At 35.2% G+C, this 24,232-nt stretch overlaps 3 protein-coding genes across 4 annotated transcripts; 2 read left to right on the forward strand and 1 right to left on the reverse strand.

Annotated features, from left to right (window-relative positions):
- The first annotated feature begins 227 nt into the window (after positions 1-227).
- Positions 228-6,970, forward strand: LOC103875124 (ABC transporter B family member 19). Its single transcript, XM_009153588.3, has 9 exons — positions 228-845; positions 949-1,003; positions 1,296-1,471; positions 1,722-1,922; positions 2,237-2,496; positions 2,582-2,898; positions 2,987-4,030; positions 4,119-4,360; positions 5,570-6,970. Exons 1-9 carry the CDS (start codon positions 591-593, stop codon positions 6,776-6,778), a joined length of 3,759 nt encoding a protein of 1,252 aa, XP_009151836.1. The 5' UTR covers positions 228-590; the 3' UTR covers positions 6,779-6,970.
- A 334-nt stretch (positions 6,971-7,304) lies between these two features.
- Positions 7,305-15,740, forward strand: LOC103875126 (transcription factor PRE5). The gene is made up of 3 exons (XM_009153589.3): positions 7,305-9,733; positions 9,857-15,099; positions 15,373-15,740. The coding sequence occupies exons 2-3, from the start codon at positions 14,974-14,976 to the stop codon at positions 15,523-15,525; spliced, it is 279 nt and encodes a 92-aa protein (XP_009151837.1). The 5' UTR covers positions 7,305-9,733; positions 9,857-14,973; the 3' UTR covers positions 15,526-15,740.
- Positions 15,741-17,897: 2,157 nt separating this feature from the next.
- On the reverse strand, positions 17,898-24,113 carry LOC103875128 (uncharacterized protein At3g28850). 2 transcript variants are annotated; one of them, XM_033273788.1, is made up of 2 exons: positions 21,297-24,113; positions 17,898-20,129 (listed from the first exon to the last, which is right to left on the reverse strand). In XM_033273788.1, exon 1 carries the CDS (start codon positions 22,899-22,901, stop codon positions 21,666-21,668), a length of 1,236 nt encoding a protein of 411 aa, XP_033129679.1. In that variant the 5' UTR covers positions 22,902-24,113; the 3' UTR covers positions 17,898-20,129; positions 21,297-21,665. The 2 variants fall into 2 exon arrangements, with proteins under 2 accessions (XP_033129679.1, XP_009151840.1); XM_009153592.2 differs by lacking the exon at positions 17,898-20,129 and having other exon boundaries at positions 21,484-22,387; positions 22,418-24,113.
- Positions 24,114-24,232: the final 119 nt, after the last annotated feature.

Here is a 24,232-nt window from a genome sequence, read left to right on the forward strand (position 1 = left end):
ATTTTAAGGAAGCTATAAATAATAATAATATATACAAAATAGATCAATTTGATCAAAAAAAAAAAATACAAAATAGATCAATTGATTAAAATCTTAGTAACTAATATCAACTGGCCGTATTTTCACTAATTTTTCTGCTTACCAGTTAACTTACCGATCTCAGTCCACGAGCGCACACATAGGAGGGGTACACACGAATCTCTCTTATTTCATTTCTCAATGCTCTTGTAGTCTTTGACCACTGGTCTTCTTCAACAGTTGTGCTCTCTCTCTCTCTCATCTCTTCTTCTCTATATATACACATAACACCTTCCTCTCCACACTCTCATTCTCTCTCTATCTCTCTCTCCATTTTTTCAATTTCATCACTCCCAATCAAGACTCCAGTGCAGAGTTCTCGAACTCACAAAACAATTGTCAGTTTCTTCTTTTCGAGACATTTTTACTCAAAACATTATTATCTCAGCTCTGGATCTCTCCTCCATTTACCACCAATGATCTCATTTTCTCTCTGAGCCAACTCGTCTCTGTCTCGCTCTAACACAGTTCCTTCTCCCTTCTCCTCACTCCACAACTTCGGATCCACAAAAATGTCTGAAACAACGGCAGATACCAAGCCTGTTCCACCGGCCGAAGCCGAGAAGAAGAAAGAAGAGAGCTTACCGTTCTTCAAACTCTTCTCCTTCGCAGACAAATTCGATTACCTCTTGATGACCACTGGCACTCTTGGCGCCATCGTTCACGGCTCATCCATGCCTGTCTTCTTCTTGCTCTTCGGTGAAATGGTTAACGGATTCGGCAAAAACCAGATGGATTTACACCAGATGACACATGAAGTCTCCAAAGTAAAAAAAAAACATTTCCCTTCTTTTTAACTCATTTAATAAATTTTTAAAACAGATCTAAGATCTGATCTGTTATTATGTTCTGTCTTAAAAAAAACTGCAGTATTCTCTGTACTTCGTCTACTTGGGTTTGGTCGTGTGCTTCTCTTCATACGCAGGTAAAAAACCCAAACTTTCTTTTTCTTTACACTTCAATCAATAAACCCAGAAACAATAGGATCAAAAAAAATTCAATCTTTAATTTTAAAAAAAAAAAAAGTTGTTGTAAAAAAAAAAAAAAATTAAAAAAAAAAGAGAGAGGATAAACCGAGTCCACGTGATTCATCATGGACTCTTACTTTGTCCGTATCCATTAAGCCGTCATCAAATCGGCATCTCCCTCACATTTATTACGCTTCGTAAAAAAGATTCTATTTTTAAGTTTATTTTATTAATTATCGAATAATACAGAGATTGCATGTTGGATGTACTCTGGAGAAAGACAAGTAGCTGCGCTGAGGAAGAAGTACCTTGAAGCTGTTCTGAAACAAGACGTTGGTTTCTTCGACACTGATGCAAGAACCGGTGACATTGTCTTCAGTGTCTCTACCGATACTCTTCTTGTTCAAGACGCCATTAGCGAGAAGGTTTTGTAACTTAATAACTAAATCTTTTTTTTTTTTGGCTTTTATTTTAAGGTTTTGTAACTTGATGATGATTAAAGCCCTTCCGTAATTGTACTAGACATGTTCTCGTGTATTTGAGGTCGTGTTTATTACTACCGGCGGGTCCCATTTTTATCCCGAACAATCTCAATCAGAGCTTCTGTCCCGTTCACGTTAGCAGTTCGAGTGCACGTTAGCAAACGTTAGTTAACGTGCGCATTAAATTTTTCAGGTGGGGAACTTTATACATTACCTGTCAACGTTTTTGGCGGGGCTTGTGGTTGGGTTTGTGTCAGCATGGAGACTAGCTTTGTTGAGTGTGGCGGTGATTCCCGGAATCGCTTTCGCCGGCGGTTTATACGCTTATACGCTCACCGGAATCACTTCCAAGAGCCGTGAGTCTTATGCTAACGCCGGCGTTATTGCCGAGCAGGTAAAAAAAAAAGAATAAAAATCTTTACTTTTTTCATATTTTAAATCATTTTTAATGACCACCACCTGTTCGACGTAATGCTTTGTACTGTTCTTAGGCTTGCTCTTTGTACTTGATCCCTCTAATGATTATGTTTCTCTCTCTTCTCTTTCAATCCAGCAAGGACTTAAACAGTGATTTTAACTTCATAATTAACATTTTAAACTTTCACTTTTCTTTGGTCAAATCTTAAGTCAATATCTTTCTCTTCAAAAGTTACCAAAAACAGAGTTTAATGTTTTTTTTTTTGTGTTTGTGTAATATTATTATTACAGGCAATTGCTCAAGTTCGAACTGTTTACTCTTATGTTGGGGAGAGCAAGGCCCTGAGCTCGTATTCTGATGCCATTCAGTACACTCTTAAGCTTGGATATAAAGCAGGGATGGCTAAAGGATTGGGTTTGGGATGTACATATGGGATAGCTTGTATGTCGTGGGCTCTTGTGTTCTGGTACGCTGGCGTTTTCATCAGGAGCGGGACAACAGATGGAGGAAAGGCATTCACTGCTATCTTCTCTGCCATTGTTGGTGGAATGTAAGAAACACAACATGAAACTGTGTTTTTTTTCTTTCTAAAGTTGTTTTTTTGTTAATCTTTGTTTTGTTTTTGTTGTTTTTAGGAGCTTGGGACAATCTTTCTCAAATCTTGGGGCGTTTAGTAAAGGTAAAGCTGCTGGTTTCAAGTTGATGGAGATTATAAACCAGAGACCGACGATAATCCAAGACCCGTTGGATGGGAAATGCTTGGACCAAGTTCGTGGAGACATTGAGTTTAAAGATGTGACTTTTAGCTATCCTTCGCGTCCTGATGTTATCATCTTCAGAAACTTCTCTATTTTCTTCCCTTCTGGGAAAACTGTGGCTGTGGTTGGTGGTAGTGGCTCTGGGAAGAGTACTGTTGTTTCCCTCATTGAGAGATTCTACGATCCAAACAACGGTAAACTTGAATATAAAACTATCTCTTCTATCCGAGTCTTTGGCTAGTGACATGATCATAATAGCTTTTGTTTTTTTTGGATGAGCAGGGCAAATTCTGTTGGATGGTGTTGAGATAAAGACGCTTCAGTTGAAGTTTTTGCGTGAACAGATTGGGCTTGTGAACCAAGAACCTGCGCTCTTCGCCACTACTATTCTTGAGAACATACTCTACGGAAAGCCTGATGCAACTATGGTTGAAGTTGAAGCTGCTGCCTCTGCTGCTAACGCGCATAGCTTCATTACGTTGCTTCCTAAAGGTTACGACACACAGGTTGGAGAACGAGGTGTTCAGCTCTCAGGTGGACAGAAGCAGAGAATAGCAATCGCTAGGGCGATGTTGAAAGATCCAAAGATTCTGTTACTAGATGAAGCAACAAGCGCTCTTGATGCTAGCTCAGAGAGCATTGTACAAGAAGCTTTAGACAGAGTCATGGTGGGGAGGACCACCGTGGTCGTTGCTCATCGTCTCTGCACAATAAGAAACGTCGACTCCATCGCTGTGATACAGCAAGGCCAAGTCGTTGAAACCGGAACACATGAAGAGCTCATCGCCAAAGCCGGCGCTTACGCATCCCTCATCAGGTTTCAAGAGATGGTTGGAACTCGAGACTTCTCAAACCCGTCCACACGTCGCACCCGTTCCACCCGTCTGAGCCACTCCCTGTCGACGAAGTCACTCAGCTTGAGATCAGGAAGTTTGAGGAACCTGAGCTACTCGTACAGCACTGGAGCTGATGGTCGGATCGAGATGATCTCAAACGCAGAGACGGATAGAAAGACACGTGCGCCTCAAAACTACTTCTACAGGCTTCTCAAGCTTAATGCACCTGAATGGCCTTACTCAATCATGGGAGCAGTTGGCTCGGTTCTCTCTGGTTTCATTGGTCCTACGTTTGCTATTGTGATGAGTAATATGATCGAAGTCTTCTACTACACAGACTATGATTCAATGGAGAGGAAAACGAAAGAGTACGTGTTCATCTACATCGGTGCTGGTATCTACGCAGTGATCGCCTACTTGATCCAACATTACTTCTTTAGCATCATGGGAGAAAACCTCACAACAAGAGTTAGAAGAATGATGCTCTCAGGTATATATATATCAATGTCTGAACTTATAATACTGAATATATCGTTCCATTTTCTAATTGTTTTGGTTTCTTGATTGTTCTTTATCAGCTATATTGAGGAATGAGGTTGGTTGGTTCGATGAGGATGAACACAACTCGAGCCTGATAGCTGCACGGTTAGCCACTGATGCAGCAGATGTTAAATCTGCCATAGCCGAGAGAATCTCAGTGATACTGCAAAACATGACTTCACTTCTCACATCCTTCATTGTTGCCTTCATAGTAGAGTGGAGAGTTTCTCTTCTCATCTTAGCCACGTTCCCACTTCTAGTCCTTGCCAACTTTGCTCAGGTGAACAAATATTATCTCAGTCTCAGTTTTTTTAATTTTACAACTATATGCATCAAATCATAAAACTAAAATTAAGTAAATATTTATAAATTTTGTGAGTTTTGTTGGATCAATGGGAATCTTGCATTCACCATTATGATCTCCAGAAAAAACGACAAAGGGCCAGTTTTTAATTTTATTTAAATCTCTCTTTTTTTGCAAAAGTTCAAAACTTTATAGAACATGGCAACACATCCACTGCCTCTGCACGTGCTTCTTCACTGAGTGCATTTATTTTTACAATAATAATCATAAAAGAATTATTAAGTCTCTTTTTTCTCCTTTTTGAGAATAGTGTGAGGGTCAAGATCATGGAGCCCTCACATCAATGAATGTGGAAAACAGTAGACTTTATTTAATCTCTGGGCATCTGTGTAGAATATTTATTATATTGTTTCAAATGGTAGTACGGCCCATAGATAACAGTGTTCACGAAAATAGCTAAGATTCCTCTGTCTTTTATGCATCTATCTTCTTGCTTTACTTATGCTAAATTTCTCCTACTTTAAGCTTTCACACTTACTCAACTCTGAACTCTGTTCCCACTCTCTTATTATTCAATTCTTTTGCCCATAAACCCATTTTTCCATAAATCACACAAAATCCAAAAAACCTGCAACTTTTCTTTTCTTCCAAGAACCAATTATTTACAGACATTGTGTAAGAAGAGACCTTTTTTTTTCCTTTTTCTTGCTGTTGTTTTCTCCATTGGTCAAAGTTCTTGTCTCAGCTTTTTATTTACTTATCCCAGTTGTGTATGTAAATGTCAGAGTGTCAGTGTTTTAACAGTCAGCCAATGGTCAATGTCTGCTTGTGTTTCTTTGTTTGGTAGTTTAGGTTCTGAATTTTTTTTATTTTTCCTATCTGCAAGCTTCAGAACTCTGCTTAGATATCACCAACATGTTCTCAAATCTCCATAAGATTTTTCACCCGTGATGAAAATCTATCAATAGATTTCACACACAAGGACATAGAGATACAATGTATATGCACCTATAATTGATGAGGTTGACGTTTTGCATATGTGATTAAGTGAATGGTTCCACATCATGTTTTACCTGGGACTTAAAGAAAGTGAACTAAATTTAGATTTGGACTTAACTTCTATTATAATTTTTACTGTTGTTTGCCATCTGTAGTTGTTCTGATGCATAAGTGTGTGTATTGCAGCAACTATCTCTAAAGGGTTTTGCCGGAGACACAGCCAAGGCTCATGCAAAGACTTCAATGATTGCTGGTGAAGGAGTCAGCAACATTAGAACCGTAGCAGCATTCAATGCGCAAAGCAAAATCCTCTCCTTGTTCTGTCACGAGCTCCGTGTCCCTCAGAAAAGAAGCTTCTACCGAAGCCAGACCTCTGGTTTCCTCTTTGGCCTCTCTCAGCTTGCTCTCTATGGCTCCGAGGCTCTAATCCTCTGGTACGGCGCCCACCTTGTGAGCGAAGGCAAGTCAACATTCTCTAAAGTGATCAAAGTCTTTGTGGTTTTGGTCATTACCGCAAACTCTGTTGCTGAAACCGTCAGTCTTGCTCCTGAAATCATCCGGGGAGGTGAAGCTGTTGGTTCGGTCTTCTCGGTGTTGGATAGGCAAACCAGGATTGACCCTGACGATGCTGATGCTGATCCGGTGGAGACAATCCGTGGAGACATTGATTTTAGGCATGTGGACTTTGCTTACCCTTCAAGACCGGACGTCATGGTGTTTAGAGACTTTAACCTCAGGATCAGAGCTGGACATAGCCAAGCTCTTGTCGGAGCCAGTGGATCAGGGAAGAGTTCTGTGATCGCTATGATCGAGCGGTTTTATGATCCCCTTGGTGGAAAAGTTATGATTGATGGCAAAGACATCCGCAGGCTAAACCTAAAATCTCTGAGGCTCAAGATAGGTCTTGTTCAACAAGAGCCAGCTCTTTTCGCAGCAACTATCTTCGACAACATCGCATATGGGAAAGATGGTGCCACTGAGTCCGAGGTTATGGAGGCTGCTCGATCAGCAAACGCTCATGGTTTCATCAGTGGGTTGCCTGAAGGTTACAAAACTCCAGTGGGTGAAAGAGGAGTGCAGTTATCAGGTGGACAGAAACAGAGGATTGCGATAGCGAGAGCAGTGCTCAAGAACCCTACTGTGTTGCTTCTTGATGAAGCAACAAGCGCGCTGGATGCCGAATCTGAATGCGTGCTGCAGGAAGCTTTGGAGAGGCTCATGAGAGGCAGGACCACCGTGGTAGTCGCTCACCGTTTGTCGACCATAAGAGGTGTTGATTCCATCGGTGTGATTCAAGACGGGAGGATTGTGGAGCAAGGAAGCCATTCCGAGCTTGTAAGCCGACCAGAGGGGGCTTATTCAAGGCTGTTACAGCTTCAAACACATAGGATTTGAACTTATTTAAGGCTGTTACAGCTTCAAACGCTTATGATTTGATGCTTGATGGATTAAGAACAAAAGTTGGCTTGTGTAACTTTTATCAAAACTTTAATATGGGAGGTTTCTATGGATTATAATGATAATATGAATAGGTGTAGATAATGAAGCTTTTGAGTGTTATGCTTCCTTAAGGTTTCTCTTTTAATTTGAATTTTGTCAGGAGCTTATGTATTTGCATGCTTATGCGTCCTTTCTGGAACATAAGGCTAAACTATATTTTCATTATGCTGTTAACTTTTGCCTCAAGAAAACATATTGTCTTATATTTTGGCTCATCAATATTTGGCAGAAACGTTTGGATCGTAAGTAGGCTTGCTCGGAGATGTTGTGAGTGGTTTGATCAGGCATGGTCTGATCCGGTCAAGTGGTCTCAGAGTTGATGAGTCCATGATTAACCATCAAAATGTAAGAAACTAATGAAGCTGCTTTGGCTCAAAAGGCCTTCACACGTGTCTCAGAAATGTTCACGACATAACAATTCATGTCTTTTTGTGATAACTTGGCTGCAAATTGTTTGACAGTAAATCTGGTGTTCCACGAGTATACCATTTGTCACGTCTCGACACATGATATTGATAAGTTAGCTGTTATTTTCACCAAAGTTTTCGGGTGGGCAAGCAGATTTTTATATTTTTTATTGGGTGTATGTAAATTTTACGTGCCTAAATGAAAAGATACCACGAAATCCTCAATAATTATTTGTGTATATTTCTCACATGTGATATTGATATACAATACATTTCTATAAATGTAAACTTCTAGAATGACTAGAAGAAATTAGGCTAGATAGGTAGCATGTAGATATATCAGTGTTTTGCAGTTTTTCTAAAATAGATGACTCCAACTTATCAGTGTTTAAGAGGGCTTAAGAGCACACAAGATTTTTAGAGCTCACCACTAACCCAAGACTTAGCTGGTCTCAATTATGATATAGTAGATATATCTTCTAGTTGTTGGGGTCATGAAAAAGAAAGGATGTACTTGATTCATTTCTTTTTTTTTCGTTATATTTTCTTGCTGGTGTGTGTTGTATATAAAGTTCAATAATTAACATGAAAAGAAAAACAAACTGAAGAAACCAACTGTAAAGCCCTTCAATCTTATTATTCTATAAGTTGGATCTCTTTTCTTTTATTTGCTTTAGCATGTGGTTTTCAAAATCTTCTTTTAAGATAAAGACCATATCTTATTGTAAATTTTTTTAATTTCCAATCAACACATACATTAAAGATAGAAAACTTGCGTAGTTTGATATGAGTTTGGGTTAAATCCGAAACTAAAGCTTATGGTCTATGGGCTTTTGTAAAAACATTTTCTTTACCCCCTTTATTTAATTATAAAGAATGCATTTACAAAAAAAAAAAACTTGCGTAGTTATTTTCAAATTGGAATTGAAATTAATTAGAACATTGAACCAAGCCACATAGAATAAAAGCATATCACGCGAAAGTGATGAACACTTCAGGAAAAGCTGAATCGAGTTATGAATTTTATGAAAAGTGTTAATGTGTTAGTGTTATCATTACAACTTTTAAATAAAGAAATAAATTGAACATGAAAAGCAGCATTGGGAAGGAGTAGCATGTCCCCACTTACTGACACACCTCAAGTATGTTCACTTTACAGTAGTATGTGTATGTGCGTATTTTGTATATTTTGTATATTTCCTACACGTATAGCTGTAGAGAAACGTGAAGAAATCTAATTGTGGAACTTATAAGTCTGATCGTATTAAGTATTCAATGAGCAGACAATGAACTATGTACTTTAACCCGAAAAAGGAAAAGAGGCAAGAAGAATGAACAAGCATTTACCCTTGCGTCACCATTGAAGTTCTTACAAGAAGTCTCACGGGTTGTTAAGAAGATGGTTTGATGTGTTTTACTACCAGTTTCTTTCAGAACCATTTCACTTTAGGTTCTTTATTCTTTTGATTCCTTGGGTGTTGTAATCCACACTATTTTAAATAGATACTATATTTTTTTTTTATTAAATCACTTTGATTTTTATTAAAAAAGGAAAAGAGAGATGTTTGCTTAATTACATAATATGTGTGATAATTTGGCTTTGAAATATTTATGCAGTTATACTTTTAGGCCGAATGATATTTCATATTTTAAATTTACTATTTGTAATTTGCTCTATATATAACAGATAAACTTACTTGAGCTACATGCTAATATTATATACTGTTATGATTCCAATCCGGTCTGTAGTTGATTTCAATATTACACTGTTCTGATTTGATCCTTCATGCTAAAGGCTACCTACAATTCATCACGGTTCAAGTTTGGGCTGCATGAAACAACCTCGAACCTGCTCATCTTTGCAACGTGCTAATTTGTCTAAAGTTTAAAGCAGGCTAGGTTTAAAAGAAAACTATTCGGAGATGTATCATTTTTATGTGCACAAAAAGAAAAGTTTTCATTTTTTATTTACTGATGAATATGTAGGGAAAAAGTGTGAAGATTTTTTGGTTCTTATACAGAAAATCTTTCCTTTTTAATTGTATGATGAGAAGGCAAAAGGGCAGACATGTGCCTCACAATCTCCCATTATCAACAATGTCACTCGTTGTATTATTCATATTTTAGCAAACAGTCCATTCATGTATATCTCTATCAATCATCTCAAAACATCATATCAATCAATTTTAAGACATTGCTACATGTCTTTTTATGTTACGAGTTACATGTATAATATAATTATAATACTTGACTAGTTTTCGATAATACCTATTAAAACGTAAAATTTATAATGCATAATTTTGAATTGAATAACAAAGATTCAGTAGAAGGAAACAACTGAAGAAAATCCTTTTGGTCATCACCTTCCTCTCGAAGCCAAAAATTAGATCTGACTTTTTCCGGTGGCACAGACGCATCTACAGTCACTGGTCGGCGCGTGAACGTATGTGCCAGCACCATAATTTCCTATATTTCATTTTTTTTATCTTTGTGCATCTATCGTTTTGCTTGTGGTACTAAACTATTGATGTTCGTCTATTTCGTCAATTCGCTCGCGCGTGTGCAGTTTGGTAGAGCGTCTTTTGATTCTGGAAACATGGCACAACAGTGTGAAGTAGTCACATCCGGTGGGAGTCGGCTTTTATGGCGGTGGGCACAGATCTATTTTCAGGTTTCATAAATGTTCTTTGTTTCGTTTTTTGCCTAGCTGGTATGTGCTCGGTTGTAGTTTTCTGAAGTTGGAGTTTATGGGGTAAACCAACGATCCAACTAGATTGTCTGGTTGTTATTGCCGTCGATCTTGGCTAGCTGCTAACCTTTTAGGATTTTAAGTGTGACTTTGGGTAGAGTGACTCTCAAACATTTTGAAGCCTTGGTCTGGTGAGCATTGGAGGTTCATTTTCAGTTTTATCTTCTTATTGTGGTGGTTGCAGTAATCTCTTGTCGGTTTGGTTTTTAAGGTTTGTATTTATAATAGGATTCGATCGATGAAGCTTGATTGTGTGAAGGTTTAAGGTGGGCTTCTATTTAGGTGCAAAGTGAACGTCAACGACTGCGTTTAAGCCGTATCCGAAAGTTATTATGGATCGTGAAGCAATTTTTCTTGTCGGTTTATAAAATTTTGGTTCTTGGGTTCGAGTGAGGGATGATATCGCTTGGTAGACAATATGCGGCAGCGATAGATCTGGTTTAAGAAGACACTGTGTCTTCAGTTCTGCAAATGGATGGTATTATTTGGTTGGTCAAGGATAACATACGATACATCCGCTTCACTGCTTTCAGCCTTTTAGAAAATATATTGAACTGATTTGTTTTTTTGGCTTGTGTTGAGGGTTTATCTTGATGTGTTTTAGTTGTTGGGTTTTAAGCTCTATGTTTTGTTTATGTTGTGGTGATAAGTTGCCTACTGTGGGTTTTAGTTACCTATTTTTAGGCTTTTATTTGGGGAGATTTTATGTTATCTGTCACCTTATTTATCAAACTTTGTATTTCACTCTGGAATAAATATTATCTGATAAAAAAAACAAATATTCAATTTTATTCCAAAGAAAGTCATGCTAACTAAGTGAGTTATGTTTATATATATAGCAAAACGTTTCGTGTTTTAAAACAATAATATTTGAACACTAAGAAATAAATTAAATTTTTTAAAAGACTCGGTTCCAACAAAGTTTAACCAAAAGAGAGAAAATCAACAAAGCGAAACCTAAATCCTAAAATACTCATAATCATATATAGTGTAATTTCTCAGCTGCGATTTCAATTCCAAGATCAATATGGACTTCTTCAGCTTATAATAAACTTTTATTTTACTATAGGAAACTTAATCGTAATACTAACGTAATGCATTTTCTTTACCAAAAATAATTCGTTTTACATAACTCGACGATTATCTCAAGTCATCAAGCGATCTAATCCAATTAACAAAAGAACAAGATGAAACATGTTTGATGTGATAGATCAACAAGTAAAAAGAAAAAGGTTCCAAAGAGTGATTGAAATGGTTATAAAACTAAAAGTTCCAAACATAATTTTTATATATAATATTTCATAAAAGACTGTACATTCTTTTATATATGATTTTTAGGGTAATATTTGTCCATCTTGCAGTTATAAATCTCGAAATCAATCTCATCTTGAAATCAAGACAACAATTACACGAAGGTTTACAGTGCATGTACTGGTTTAGAGAGGGTTGCACGAAACGTGGTTTGATAATGATAAAATGTTTTGACTATTGCATTGCTTCTGCTTCACGAGAGGGTCCCTTGACTGTCATTTGTGCGTCAAGTCTTCCTGCCTTTTATCTCTTACAACTTTTTATGCTCACCTTTGTTTCTAAGTAAATGGTTTTATTTTCAAATTGAAATCGAGACATCCCTACTTGTTTTCTTCAATAGTTCTCCACTTTCATTGAAATGGATCTCCTCTTGTGGTAGAAAAATAGTCAAGTTACATCCTCTTCTTACAAATATAAGCCCGCCAAATCTTATAAAATCATAGTGTGCACTCTCATCCTCGCGGAATAGACGTGTAATTTAAACATGATCCGACATGGGCCTGCACCAAGAAAATAAATTAGATATGAGCCTACATTACTACATACCCTTTAAGAAAACTGATATGTGCCGATATTTAAACAAGGTCTTAATAATGGGCCTTATTTGGGCGTTTTCTTTCTAGGCTAGCTAAAATATAGTGCAGCCCAAGGGAATCAAATATCCATAATAGATATTAGTTTTATTACCAAACCAATGATTTTCTAATCGAACCAAAGTTTATGGAAGGTAGTTCTGCTTCAGTTATCCCCTCTTTTCCATAATATAAATTGTTTTAAAAGCAAGAAGATTAAAAAAATTATTTCAAATATCATTTAATATTTTTTGTCAACATATAAAATTTAATATAGTTAACCTACTTATGCAAATTTAATTTGGTTACACAATATTTAATAAATATAAAAAATTAAATAGAAATATAGAGATAAATTATATTTTAAAACAAAAACACATTTACAATATATATTCTGGAACATACGGAGTGTTCATATGAAACCGATCGGTTGATCAATGAAAAAGATTCACTTGTCGGCTACCCAGAAAACTTAAACCCAAAAATAAAGTCGTCGTTTCTTCTCCTTTTGATTTTGGCCTTGTCAAGGCACCGTCATTTTCTCTAGAACCTGTTACAACAATTCAACGTCGGTAAAAAGAAGTCGGTGTAAGGAGTTATAGCAATTATTAATTGGTAAATTGACCAATCGGTTTTTGAGTAAAGCTACAGGTAGGTGAAGTGTGCTTAAAACATCATTAGTATTCTGTCGGACCATAATATCATTTCTTAGTTATGCAGTATTTTATTTATAACCTATAATAAAGTCAAGACGTATAGAGATAGAGGACTCGTCGAAATCACTATTATGTCATGCTGTTTATTATAATTACGCAATTTAGCAAGATCATATATAAGCTCAAACTACGACGTAAAAGGAAAAGAAAAATTAAACTACGACGTTGATTCCGCAGCATAAACAGCAACACGAAACTCCAACTATTCAAATTACACTATACTATTAATAGTTGCATCGGACAAGTCAAGTTTTACATATTGGTGCTTTTCTCATATTTATTAATTAACTCAAGGTTGAGAAATCTTATTTTGTTATTTATGAATGAACCAAAATTGATAGGAAAAGGGATCGTTGGACATAAAAAACACCGTGGAGCAACAGGCCTAACATTTAGTACGTGAAACCCACATGGACTAACATGTTGAATCTCCCTTTGCAACATTAGAAAATAGAAATATATACATATGTATTTATTTGTTATCTTTTATTTCTGTATCACTAAAAATCCATATGTAAATTTTTTTTAAGAAGTCCATGGATAAATTTTGAGACTCGAATATAAGAAGTTAATGAGTACTCTACCAAACTTCTCCCTAATTTTAAATTTGTGGTAATAATTTTGATCGATATGTTGCTTTTGTTGGGAATGTGAAGCCCAACACCACTGAGCTTGGAGAAGAAAATATGGTTTCAGTTGATTTGAAGTATTTTTCCTGATTTGTTGACACTTATGTATGTTACGTAAACAATGCACACACAAAGGACGTAATTAAGGTACCTGTGTCCCCGATGTAAGAAGCTAAGGAGGCATAATCCGAGATCTTAAGCAACCGCATGGGACATGTATGCTGTTCAGCATCAAGTGTACCCAAGCTTCCAAAACATAGGATTAAATTAGGAAGCAGACGAACCTCATGACTACTTTTTTGGGTAATTAATTGCAAGGCCGAAGCAAGCCCACGCTTGATTCTATTTTTGATGTAATGCGATTCAGCGGAAATAATAATTAAGAAAAAACACAACGTATACACAACTTTACGAGTGTACCATGTACGTAGATCGTTTATCTATTAAGTATTATTGATTTTTAAATTTAAAGTTTCATAGATTATAATCTTGAATGGAACAAATTTTCATTTTTTTTATTTGAAGATGACCAACTATGAACTTATTTATGTATCCTTCACTAGTTAGCTAGTTCTTAATACTAATACAAAGTAGGATAATTTAGAAAAGTAATGGAAATGAAAATAGAAAGCCAGTGTCATCACATGGTATTGCCTTTAAGTGTCATGCACATAAAGGGCTACATTGTTAGCTCAACATGGAACAATTCTCTTAAATCCCACTTCAACTTCAACACCAGTTTGGGAACACAAAGTTTTTAAATTCCTTATTTATAATCCAAAAACCATCCTCCATTATTCAACATCTATTTTTTTGTCAACATGTAATTTATCTTATAAGTATACAATATTTATTTTTTTTGAACTACCGTATACAATATTTCTAATTACCAATATTTTACTTGTTTTCTAAATATTGTTACAAACCAATTGTATATATGTTATTTGATTGCGACTGTCCATTAACAATGGCTGCAACTTAGTTACGATTTTCTGTCACGTCAGTGATAATTAAACATGCTGCAGACTGGGAGAAGTTACACTTAATTTAAGATGTTAATTATAGTCAATATTTGGTTAGAAATAAAATGTCACAACTACACACGACTATAAGTGTTGTAATAAGTGTTGTAGTGTAAATCCAAACTAATTTATAAATATACACTTTGGAAAATTAAGTTAGTAAAAATGATTACTTATCTTGACTAGAGCATTTAATATTACATATCCGTTTCTTATAAACGTAATAAAAGGTTTACATAAATAATTTCAACGACTTCAGTTAGAGGTTATCAAATCTCTTTCTCTTCCAACTACATCATTGTCTAGGTTTTATTGCGCTCTTCTCTCCATCTCCTGTGGTCCTTTACCTATTTAAAGTCCCTCTTATCACTTTCTCAATTTCTTTATAATTCCAAGTTTGATTAGATTTCAGTTTTCTACTCGTTACTCTTTCTATTCCACCCTTGACAAAATATAAAATTTGTGGGATAAACATAAACCCTCTATATCCTACTGGCTTTATAGCCTCTCTCGTTTCCACTAATTTAACTCCCTTGTTAATTAATACAACCTTTCTATCTCTCCCTATTTCTCTCCATCTCTTCTGTATTGTCCAACGTAGAGATAGAGATAAAGTACACGGCTTAAGAGTCATTTTCTTGCGACATAGTGTTACACCGAAGGAACAATCAGTCGTACAAGAAAATGTCTAACAGAAGATCAAGACAATCTTCAAGTGCTACGAGGATCTCCGATGACCAGATCATCGACCTCGTTAGTAAGCTCCGTCAGTTTTTACCGGAGATTCGTGAACGGCGCCGTTCTGATAAGGTACATTACATAACATTAGTTTCATTTAACCTCTTCATCTATAGTATAGTTAATAGTTAATACTATTATTTTTTTTTCCTTTAAGAAGGAAGAAGAAAAAACACTTCTTCGTTAAAAGAAGATGGTATACAAAAAAAAGTCCAAACTTTTGAATTCTGAGCATATTTTTTTTCCATTTTGACCAAATGAAAACGTCCAAAAACTTATGGCGGTGTGATGTCCGTACATATATGTGGTCTTGACAATGTTTGCGCATAATATGAAACTTTTTAGGTGTCAGCATCGAAGGTACTGCAAGAGACATGCAACTACATAAGAAAGCTGCACAGAGAAGTTGACAATATCAGTGACCGTTTGTCGCTGCTCCTCGACTCAGTTGATGAAGATAGCCAAGAAGCTGCCGTCATTAGAAACCTACTCATGTAATCTTCCAATATATTGATTTATTATATAACTTATACTATATAATATTAATTAATATGTAATGTTGATCGTCCTTAATATATTATGAAGCGACAATTTGTCTTATGAGCTTCTGAATTATGGTCCAGCAATCACACTAAACCTCTAGTCTGTAGTCTCCAAAAGATGTTATATTTAATACTCAAATAATGGGAGGACTTTGAGAAAAGTTATGATTATCTTCTCTCCTTTCAAAATATTGGACATTGAGGTGTCTGAACTCGATTGTGTCAGTTAAAAGATATAAAAATGCAGGATGTAAATTTATATTTCTTATCAAATTATGCTATCGATGTATAAATTTATATTTGTTCAAAATTCATTATTAACAAATATATATATACTTTTTCCAGTTAATATAAATATGTAATTATTTATTGGGTAAGCACCGGCTAATATTTATTGCATTTTTTTGTAAAATTTTAAATTAATATATCAAATTTTCAAATTTAAATACAAAACTTTAAATTTTTGAAAAAAAAAATATATCAATTTTTTAATTTTTTTTACAGTGGTTACAAAAATTAGTAGCGGAAAACAGAAACGAAACTACAAACGAAAAATGACAATAAAAAGAAACCTAATCAGATAAGATAGTCTAGCAACCAGCTAAACAACATGCTGAGACCAAGCAAGTTAGAAAGGTCGAAGAGAAGGTCCAATTGCCATGAGCTACCTGAGAGAACCATAGCGGAATACATTTATTTGAGAAACAGAAACGAAACTAAATATGCTGAGACCAAACAGCGAATGACTTTTATTTGAGAACCATAGTTATTGCATTTCTGTAAATGTCTATGACGTTGACGAAGTAATGAGAGGTGTATCTACATTTCACGATGACACTAAAAATATACGACTAAATGGGCATGAGTGTAGTATATAAACGTCCGACAAATCTTTTTGAAAAAGCTTTGGTTTTGTGGGCAAGCTGCCACATAACTACGTTGATATGAGAAATGTCACAAGAAGAATCATTACTTTGACGGGAGATCCATTACTTTGACGAGGGGATCCATTACTTTTCTGAGTTAACAATAAAGTAATGCATCTGAGAAGTCAATTATATTATAGAGTGAATACTGAATAGGTAAAAGTCAATATGAAATAATACTAATAATAATAATAATGTGACTAGTCTTAAATTTGTAATTTTGATTTTATATTTCATCAAATTATTATACAATTAATTTGTCACATCTTATTTTTTAGGTGGACGTTTAGTTTATCTAAATTTTAAAGAAGTTGGACCACAAATTTGAAATCGTAAAGCCCAACTTCTATTTAATAAATCATACCCAACTTCCATTTAATAAATCAATACCCATTTAATAGTATGGAAAGATTACCAGTCTTTTATCAAAAACATTTTTTTACCAGTCTCGAAGTAGATAAACGAGAGCTAATTTATCTAGTAAAATTTCATTGTTGTGTCTTTATTAAATAACATCTTTTCCATTACTACGGAATGTAATTATTCTATATTCTAAAATAGATTGATTTGTAATAGGCTTCTTTTATGTAACTGGAAGGAGAATTTAGGATCTTACCAGTTACGACTACTTACAAAAGCCATAAAAGATTTTCTTCAAAAAAACAAAAGCCATAAAAGATAGTCAAGGGAAAAGCCAGCCACCCGGCCCGTAACACAAATAGTTAACATGTTTAGTCTTAAAATTCAAAATATGATATTTCAGAAGGTGTTTAAAAAGAAGAAATTTAGGTACATTTATTAATTTGAAGCTTTGGTGCAATAGTAATTAGTAACACATGTAAAAATAAAATGGTTGGAACTAATAGTTTGATAGGCCATACAAAACAAGATCGGTGAACTCGTGAAATGTACATAGTAGAAGAAAAATTAGATAAATTGTCATGCCTCGATCTGGGAAGAAGGGTGTGACAATTTAACATGAAAATTGACAAGTTTCTCTTTCTCCGCACATGACCGTTCGCTAATTCGATTGGTTATATTATACTATACTATATTTGCTATATAAATAACAGAAAATAATTGAATTATAGCATTATCACATCACCAAGAGAAGGAAAAAAAAGGAATAGTAGGAGGAAAATGAGTAATAGAGAGAAAGAAAATGAACGAGGAAAAAAAGAAAGAAATAAAATTATAGTTTTGTACATATGATTTTTCTCAGAGAGAGAGAGGGAGGGAGGGAGGGAGAGAGCGAGGGAGAGAGAGAGGGAGCGAGGGAGAGAGACTAAATTTTATTCTATTTTCTTAAATAAAATAGAACAAAACAAACTACTAAATTTTAATGTGAAATATTCATTTTTCCGGAGGTGAGCTGAAGATATATATCATGAGGTGTATAAAGAATTATCATTAGACATAGATATTATAAGTCACATTTCTATTCTATGTTCGTCAAATAGAATTGAAAAACAAATAGTATTTTGCAATGAAACGACTAGAGGCGGTGCCAATGAAATAGTGAAAGAGGACAATTTTGAAGCATATGAAGAGATATAAGTATAGAGGGCTTGAAGAGGTGTCGCCATGGTTGATGGAGGAGAAGAAAAAGCCATCACGAGAGGTGGAGGAGGCGAAGAAGAAGAGACAGTGGGAGAAGGTGAGTAGATGATGGGTGGTGATGGTGGTGGAGAAGAAGGCGGTGATGAAACAATTGGTCATGGTGGTGGTGGTGATGCTACATGTAGGATATCAACAAATAATACTTAATTAGTGTTGCATTTCTATTCTATATATTTATAATAGACTAAAACATCAAAAATTTCATTTTCTCCGATTGAGAAAAATTATACCTAAGAGTTGTGAAAGAAAATTGTATCTAACATTCGCGGAAAAATGAATTTTGTAGTTGGTATCATTGCCGAATAAGAAGAAGAGATGATGGGAGGAGAGGAAATGACAGGTGACGATGGTTTTGGAGGTGAAAACAGTGGTGACAATGAAATAATCGTTGGTAATGCCGATGTTACATGTGGAGATGATTGAGGCGGAGTGACCAAATATGAAATCGATGGAGTTGTAAAAGAGATGAATCATGAAATGGAGAAAAAGTCACGATTGAATTGATTAAAGAAGACAAAGAAGAAAAAAATTGAAAATAAATAAAATAAATTGTGTGTGTGACTTTAAAGGGCAAAAAATAATAATATATATTGTACACAGAATACTCTAGCCATTAGTTTTATATGGTTAGAATCTTAATAATAAAATTTGTATGGTTATTGGTACCAACTTTTCAAACAGGATTTTGGTTTTTTTTTTTAATTGGTGATTTTAATGTTGTTCTTCTTTTAAAGCTTGGATAATTATGATAATACAAATATGAAAAATATTATAGACAATTTTACAGCCGACAATTTTACATGTCTTATGAGAATTTATGTTTGACTACACTACCTAAACCATCCAATAAAAATCATGTTTGATAGTACTTATTGGACCATATTGAATATCTTTTATGAAAAAAATCTATAAATATTCGTAGTATCGCATTTTCTGAGATTCGAAGATAACCTCCCGGTATAAAAATATTGTTGAAGCTTTAGTTAAACCGGACTAAGGAGCTTCCATAATTTTAATGTCGTTTATCACTAGTGGATAACTTCAGCTTAGGTGTTCGTATTATAAAAGAAATCCTTATATATATATATATGTATATATATATATATATATATATATACGTACTAGGTGATTACACACGAAATGAAATGTATATTCTAATAATTGTTAAATATGAACTTTGACTGGTCAACCATAATTATATCATTCATAAGTCTTATATATATTAATCTAAATATCTATTGACTGTGAACTTTACTCATATGGTTTTACGATCATTTGTATTTTATTTTAACAAAAATTTTAAACTATAAATCATAAAATTTTCAATGTGAGACTCTTAACAATTTTTCGTTATTTATAGTTATTTTTTAAAATACAAAATATAACATATACGAAAAATCTAATTTTTTATTATATGGTTAATATGATTTTTTAATTTATTTTAACAATATAACATTAAAAACAATGGAAGATATGTAAACTGTTGTCAAATCTTTATTATTAAAATAATTAATTATCAAATATATACTTTATTCACTTTTGGCAATTTGTAGATTTTATTTAAGGAAAAAAAAAATAATAATAATTGTAGATTTTTAATTAATTTCATGGTTAGTTTAATGAAAAATATATTATATATGTTCAGGGGACCAATATATTTTTCTAGAGACTTTTTTTTTTACAACAAAAATTCATAGACTTATGTCATAGTTAAAATGTTGTAATGCTTATCTTTTAATATATAGGGGATATAAAAATATATTGAACAAATATCTACATAGTAAAGTATATTGATAAAAAAATTAGCATGTTTTGACCAAAAAAAAATAGCATGTTAAAATTTTGTAAATACCAAAAATCATACATATATTAAAAGTATATTGACGAAAATAGAACAACACATTAAAAAGAAATTGACAAAAATGAAAGAATACAATTAGATAGTAATAAATCACATTATTACCATATTCTAAAATCTGGCATCCCAACTTCTATCTACCCTAAACAGACATACCTGTTTCTTACATTAAAGTGAACACATCTCACTAGATTAAAACTTCTCTCTCTAACAAACGCTCTCGTCCATCTCTAACATCAAAGCCGTGAAACCCTAACTCCGGTCCGGCGGTGCCGGTGCCGGAGGCTCCTCCTTTCCCCTCATCTCCTTTTTCCTTTGCTCTCTTCTTTTCTGTCTTTCATCTGGTCTCCTTGCTCGTTGATTCTGGGTTAGTTGGGATTTTCCCGGCGGATCTCCGGATCCGTTGGCGTCGCATTCCGGCTCCCTCTGGAACAGCGGCGAGGCTGTGGTGGCGACGAAAGAGAAGTGGGTCGGCGTTTAGAGCTTGAGGATGAGCAAGATCTGATTTTCCCTTTACAGATCTGTGGCGATTCCTAACCGGTGGTGGCGCGTGACTCGGTGTGATGAGTTCTCCGTCATGGATCTACCTTCGCACATGGAGGTGAGACTTTCGGAGGCAAGGATTGACGGCGAGTGAAAGGTGGTTTGTCTTCTGGTTTTCGGGGATAACATGTACCGAAGGTCTGCGACGAAGGAGTGGTCGACTGGAGGAGCTTACCTTTAAGGGGTACGTGGTGGTGGTTCGACATCCCAGCGCCGGCGAAAATCAATTTAGTCGGTGGTCCGAGCCCCACACCGCTGGAAACTTGGATTCACAGTTCCGGTTCGTGCTGGCTACCAAGGCTCGATCTTTCATTCCGGATAGGTTTGTCCGGTTTTATGGCTGAGGATCAGCACGTTGAAAGCTGGTGGTACAAAACTAATGCGGGAACACGCCTAAGGTGATGATGTTGTTGGGGCAAGTTTATCACGCCGATCTTAAGGGACCAACAGCTTGGTATAATTTGTAATCTCGTTTTTAGGATTGTCTCATTAAGTTAGTAAACGTGTCTGTATCATGAGGTCTAATTAGGTGGTTTAAGAGATGGTTTGCTTCGAGTCGTGGAGCTCTCTCATCTCACTGTGGTTAAAAAATACAGCATTGTACTCTAGGCTGCGCTGGATCCGAGTGAGTTTTCACCTAGTGAGTGTTCCAGAGTGTTGCTAAGATGCAGTGTTGTATATGTGGTAGAAACATTGTGTGTCAAAATGTCTTGTACCAAGTTTATGGGTGAATGAATCAGTTGAAGTTGAGCAAAAAAAAAAAAAAAAAAACAGACATACCTATTTTATTTACCTTCCTATATGACTATTATTCAAATGGGAGGGTGACAAAAGAAAAAGCATTTGCAAGATTCTCATTTTCCACGGTCATATTTGTCAGCTGACTTTTTAACCTGAACTGCCACTGCCTTTTCAAATATATGTGTCCTCAACAACATGTAAAGCATCAACGGAATTTCAAAGAATAGACAGCAAAGCTCCATATCCTATTTTACACTTGAAATATAACCTTCTTCACAATCATAACCATCTTTATGTACACAACAAAACCTCTTGATGCAATAAAACACTACAGCACTCAAAAACTCAATGTAGCAAAACAAACAAAAACAAGAATAAGGTTTTCTCTGTGTGTGTATATTCTAAAAGCTAATCACAACAAACAGGACATCTGATGAGTCCATTCTCATTACAATCAAGACATTTCTGAAACCCATACTCTCTTTCTTCCGTTACACTTTCATTATCATCATCTTCATGTTCATAGTATACTTTGCAGCTCCCTGAACATGTCTCACAAGGCACAAACCTTACATCTCCACAAGCCTCACATTCTTGCCCATTACAGTTCTTGTTTTCTTCCACCCTCTCGCAGCCTTGTAGAAGCTTCTCAAGCTTCCCTTCTTCATTTAACTTCCGAATCTCCTCTGCTCCTCCGAGTAACTTCTTCCCCAAGAAAACTCTAGGTAAAGTAACCCCAACACCATTTTTGAATTTATCCCCTAGCAGCTCCTTAAGCTCTTCCTTGAAACCCGAATGCATAGACACATCTCGCTCATCCACTCTAACTCCAATACTTTTTAGTATACTTCTAACATCACAACTATCTTCATATGTCTTCCTTATACCTCTAAGGCTTGTGAAGTAGAGTGTCACCTTGTCTTTACCAGTAGCTTCCTCTTCTTCTTCTTCTTCATCAGAGAACTTAAACTGTGGCCTCAGTTTCAAGTCATGAATCGAAATGTTAAAAGGATGTTCAGAGGGAAGTTCTTGGAGAGACCTCCTGAATGAAGATATGATCTCAGGATCGAAATCATCGAAGTCGTCAAGCCCTTCTTCCTCCAACTGAAGCCACAGTGGCTTAACCTCACCATTCAACTTGGGACGTTCACAAGCACCACCATGACCACCAGCAGTATCAAACGAGAAGCTCCTAACGTGGTTAGGGCTCACCGAATCTTCAAGCCCATCCATCATCTCCCATGTGTTGATCGTCTCCGGCTCTCCCGGAGGCGTCAAGATGGGAGTCTTGGGGACGATCTTTGGGATCTTCTCGTTCATCATGCTTGACCATACTTTAGCTTCCATAAGCTTAGCCTGCATCTCCGAACTCAGCTTCTCCTTCTCTGACCCAAACCCATTTACGGAGACTCGTCGCTTCTCTAGAGATTCGTCGGCGGCGGGGACAAGGTTCCCGCTGAAGTCAGAGGAGTCGCAGAGCTTGAGAGAGCCGAGGCTGGTGGAGCTGAGAGCAACCATGTGGCAGCTGTCGTCGGAGTGTTGAGATGGGTGGTGCACCGATTGGATTTGACGCATGTTCACCGGACAATACCCTTGCCGGCAGTGGTGGCATCGCTTACGGTGCTTCGAGCTCGTACACCCCATAATGGATCGGGGAACGAAAAACTCTTGGAGACAAAGGGTTTGGTAAGATCGATGAGATAGATATATATCAAAAGAATATTTTTTTATGGAGATTTGTGAAAATAATAGCTGGAAAAGAAAAGACGAAAGAGAGATCGTAACGAGTTGCGAGTAAAGAGCAGTTTAGAAACAGAGACAGAACAGGGGACCAAAACAGAGTACTTTTGAGGAATTTAATAAAAAGAAGAACAAAATCAAATGGTCCAAACCAATTGACTTATGAAAGCGAGCACAAGGACAACAACATCATCTAGTTACAGTCTCCTCGTCTCGTCTGGATGCTATCTCTCTCTCTCTCTCTCTCTAAAAGTCGCAGAGGAGAAGAAGAAAGAATGTGGCGTTTTATAAGAATTCTCTCAGATAATTTGGTTATTTATAAAGTCATCAAAAACCATTTGGTAGGTGTTCTTTGTATTCATATGGTTTCATGGTTCCTTTTCGGATAAAACTTTTTTAATTTTTGTTTTTGAAATAGGAATAATATCTACTGGTTTTTTTGTGTCCTTCTATAATTTTCTTTTATGGACATAAAATATTAGCATACTGTAAATTAATACACTAATTTCTTGAAATATATGTGATTTTTTTTTTTTATAAATTAATTAGATTGCCAGTTCAATGATTTTAGTTCAATCTACTAATTGATACATGATTTCACTCCTTTTTTAAAAATGTTGATAAGCTTTACATTATTATTCTTATTTACTAAATTTAAAGAGGCCATGGATAAAACAAATTAGTTTAGATTAAATATGATTATGATAATATTATGTTTTCATGGACAATCTATGAGTCATTAAATCTCGTCCAACATTTTTGTAGAAACAATTTCATGATTTTGGATAGAATCTTTTCGTTCTTTCATAGTGTAGTTATATTGTTGAACACGGAATAATCTACTAGTTTTTGTCAAACAATGTTTAAACTAGGTGTCTTGCCCGCATATGCGAACTTAATCGTTTTACAAATATTTATTAGTTTATTTTTTATTAATTCAAAAACCAACATAATAACTTATTATTTATGTTTTCAAAAAAATTAAATCAAACATATATATATGACAAAAATCTAATTAAATATATACGTTTAATTAAAATTTATTAAAGATAACATTGACTTTAACCACTGAATTTATTATAATTGTTTTATAGTTTATTTTTAAATTTTATAATTGAAAAATATGTTTTAAGATAACAAAACAATATATAAGAATTATCTTATTTTTTAAAAAGTTAATATTATTAATAAAAATTCGTTTTTGATTATATAATTAATTATATATAAAATTCATT

Source organism: Brassica rapa, chromosome A06 (assembly GCF_000309985.2).
Source record: "Brassica rapa cultivar Chiifu-401-42 chromosome A06, CAAS_Brap_v3.01, whole genome shotgun sequence".
NCBI classification, from domain to species: domain Eukaryota; kingdom Viridiplantae; phylum Streptophyta; class Magnoliopsida; order Brassicales; family Brassicaceae; genus Brassica; species Brassica rapa.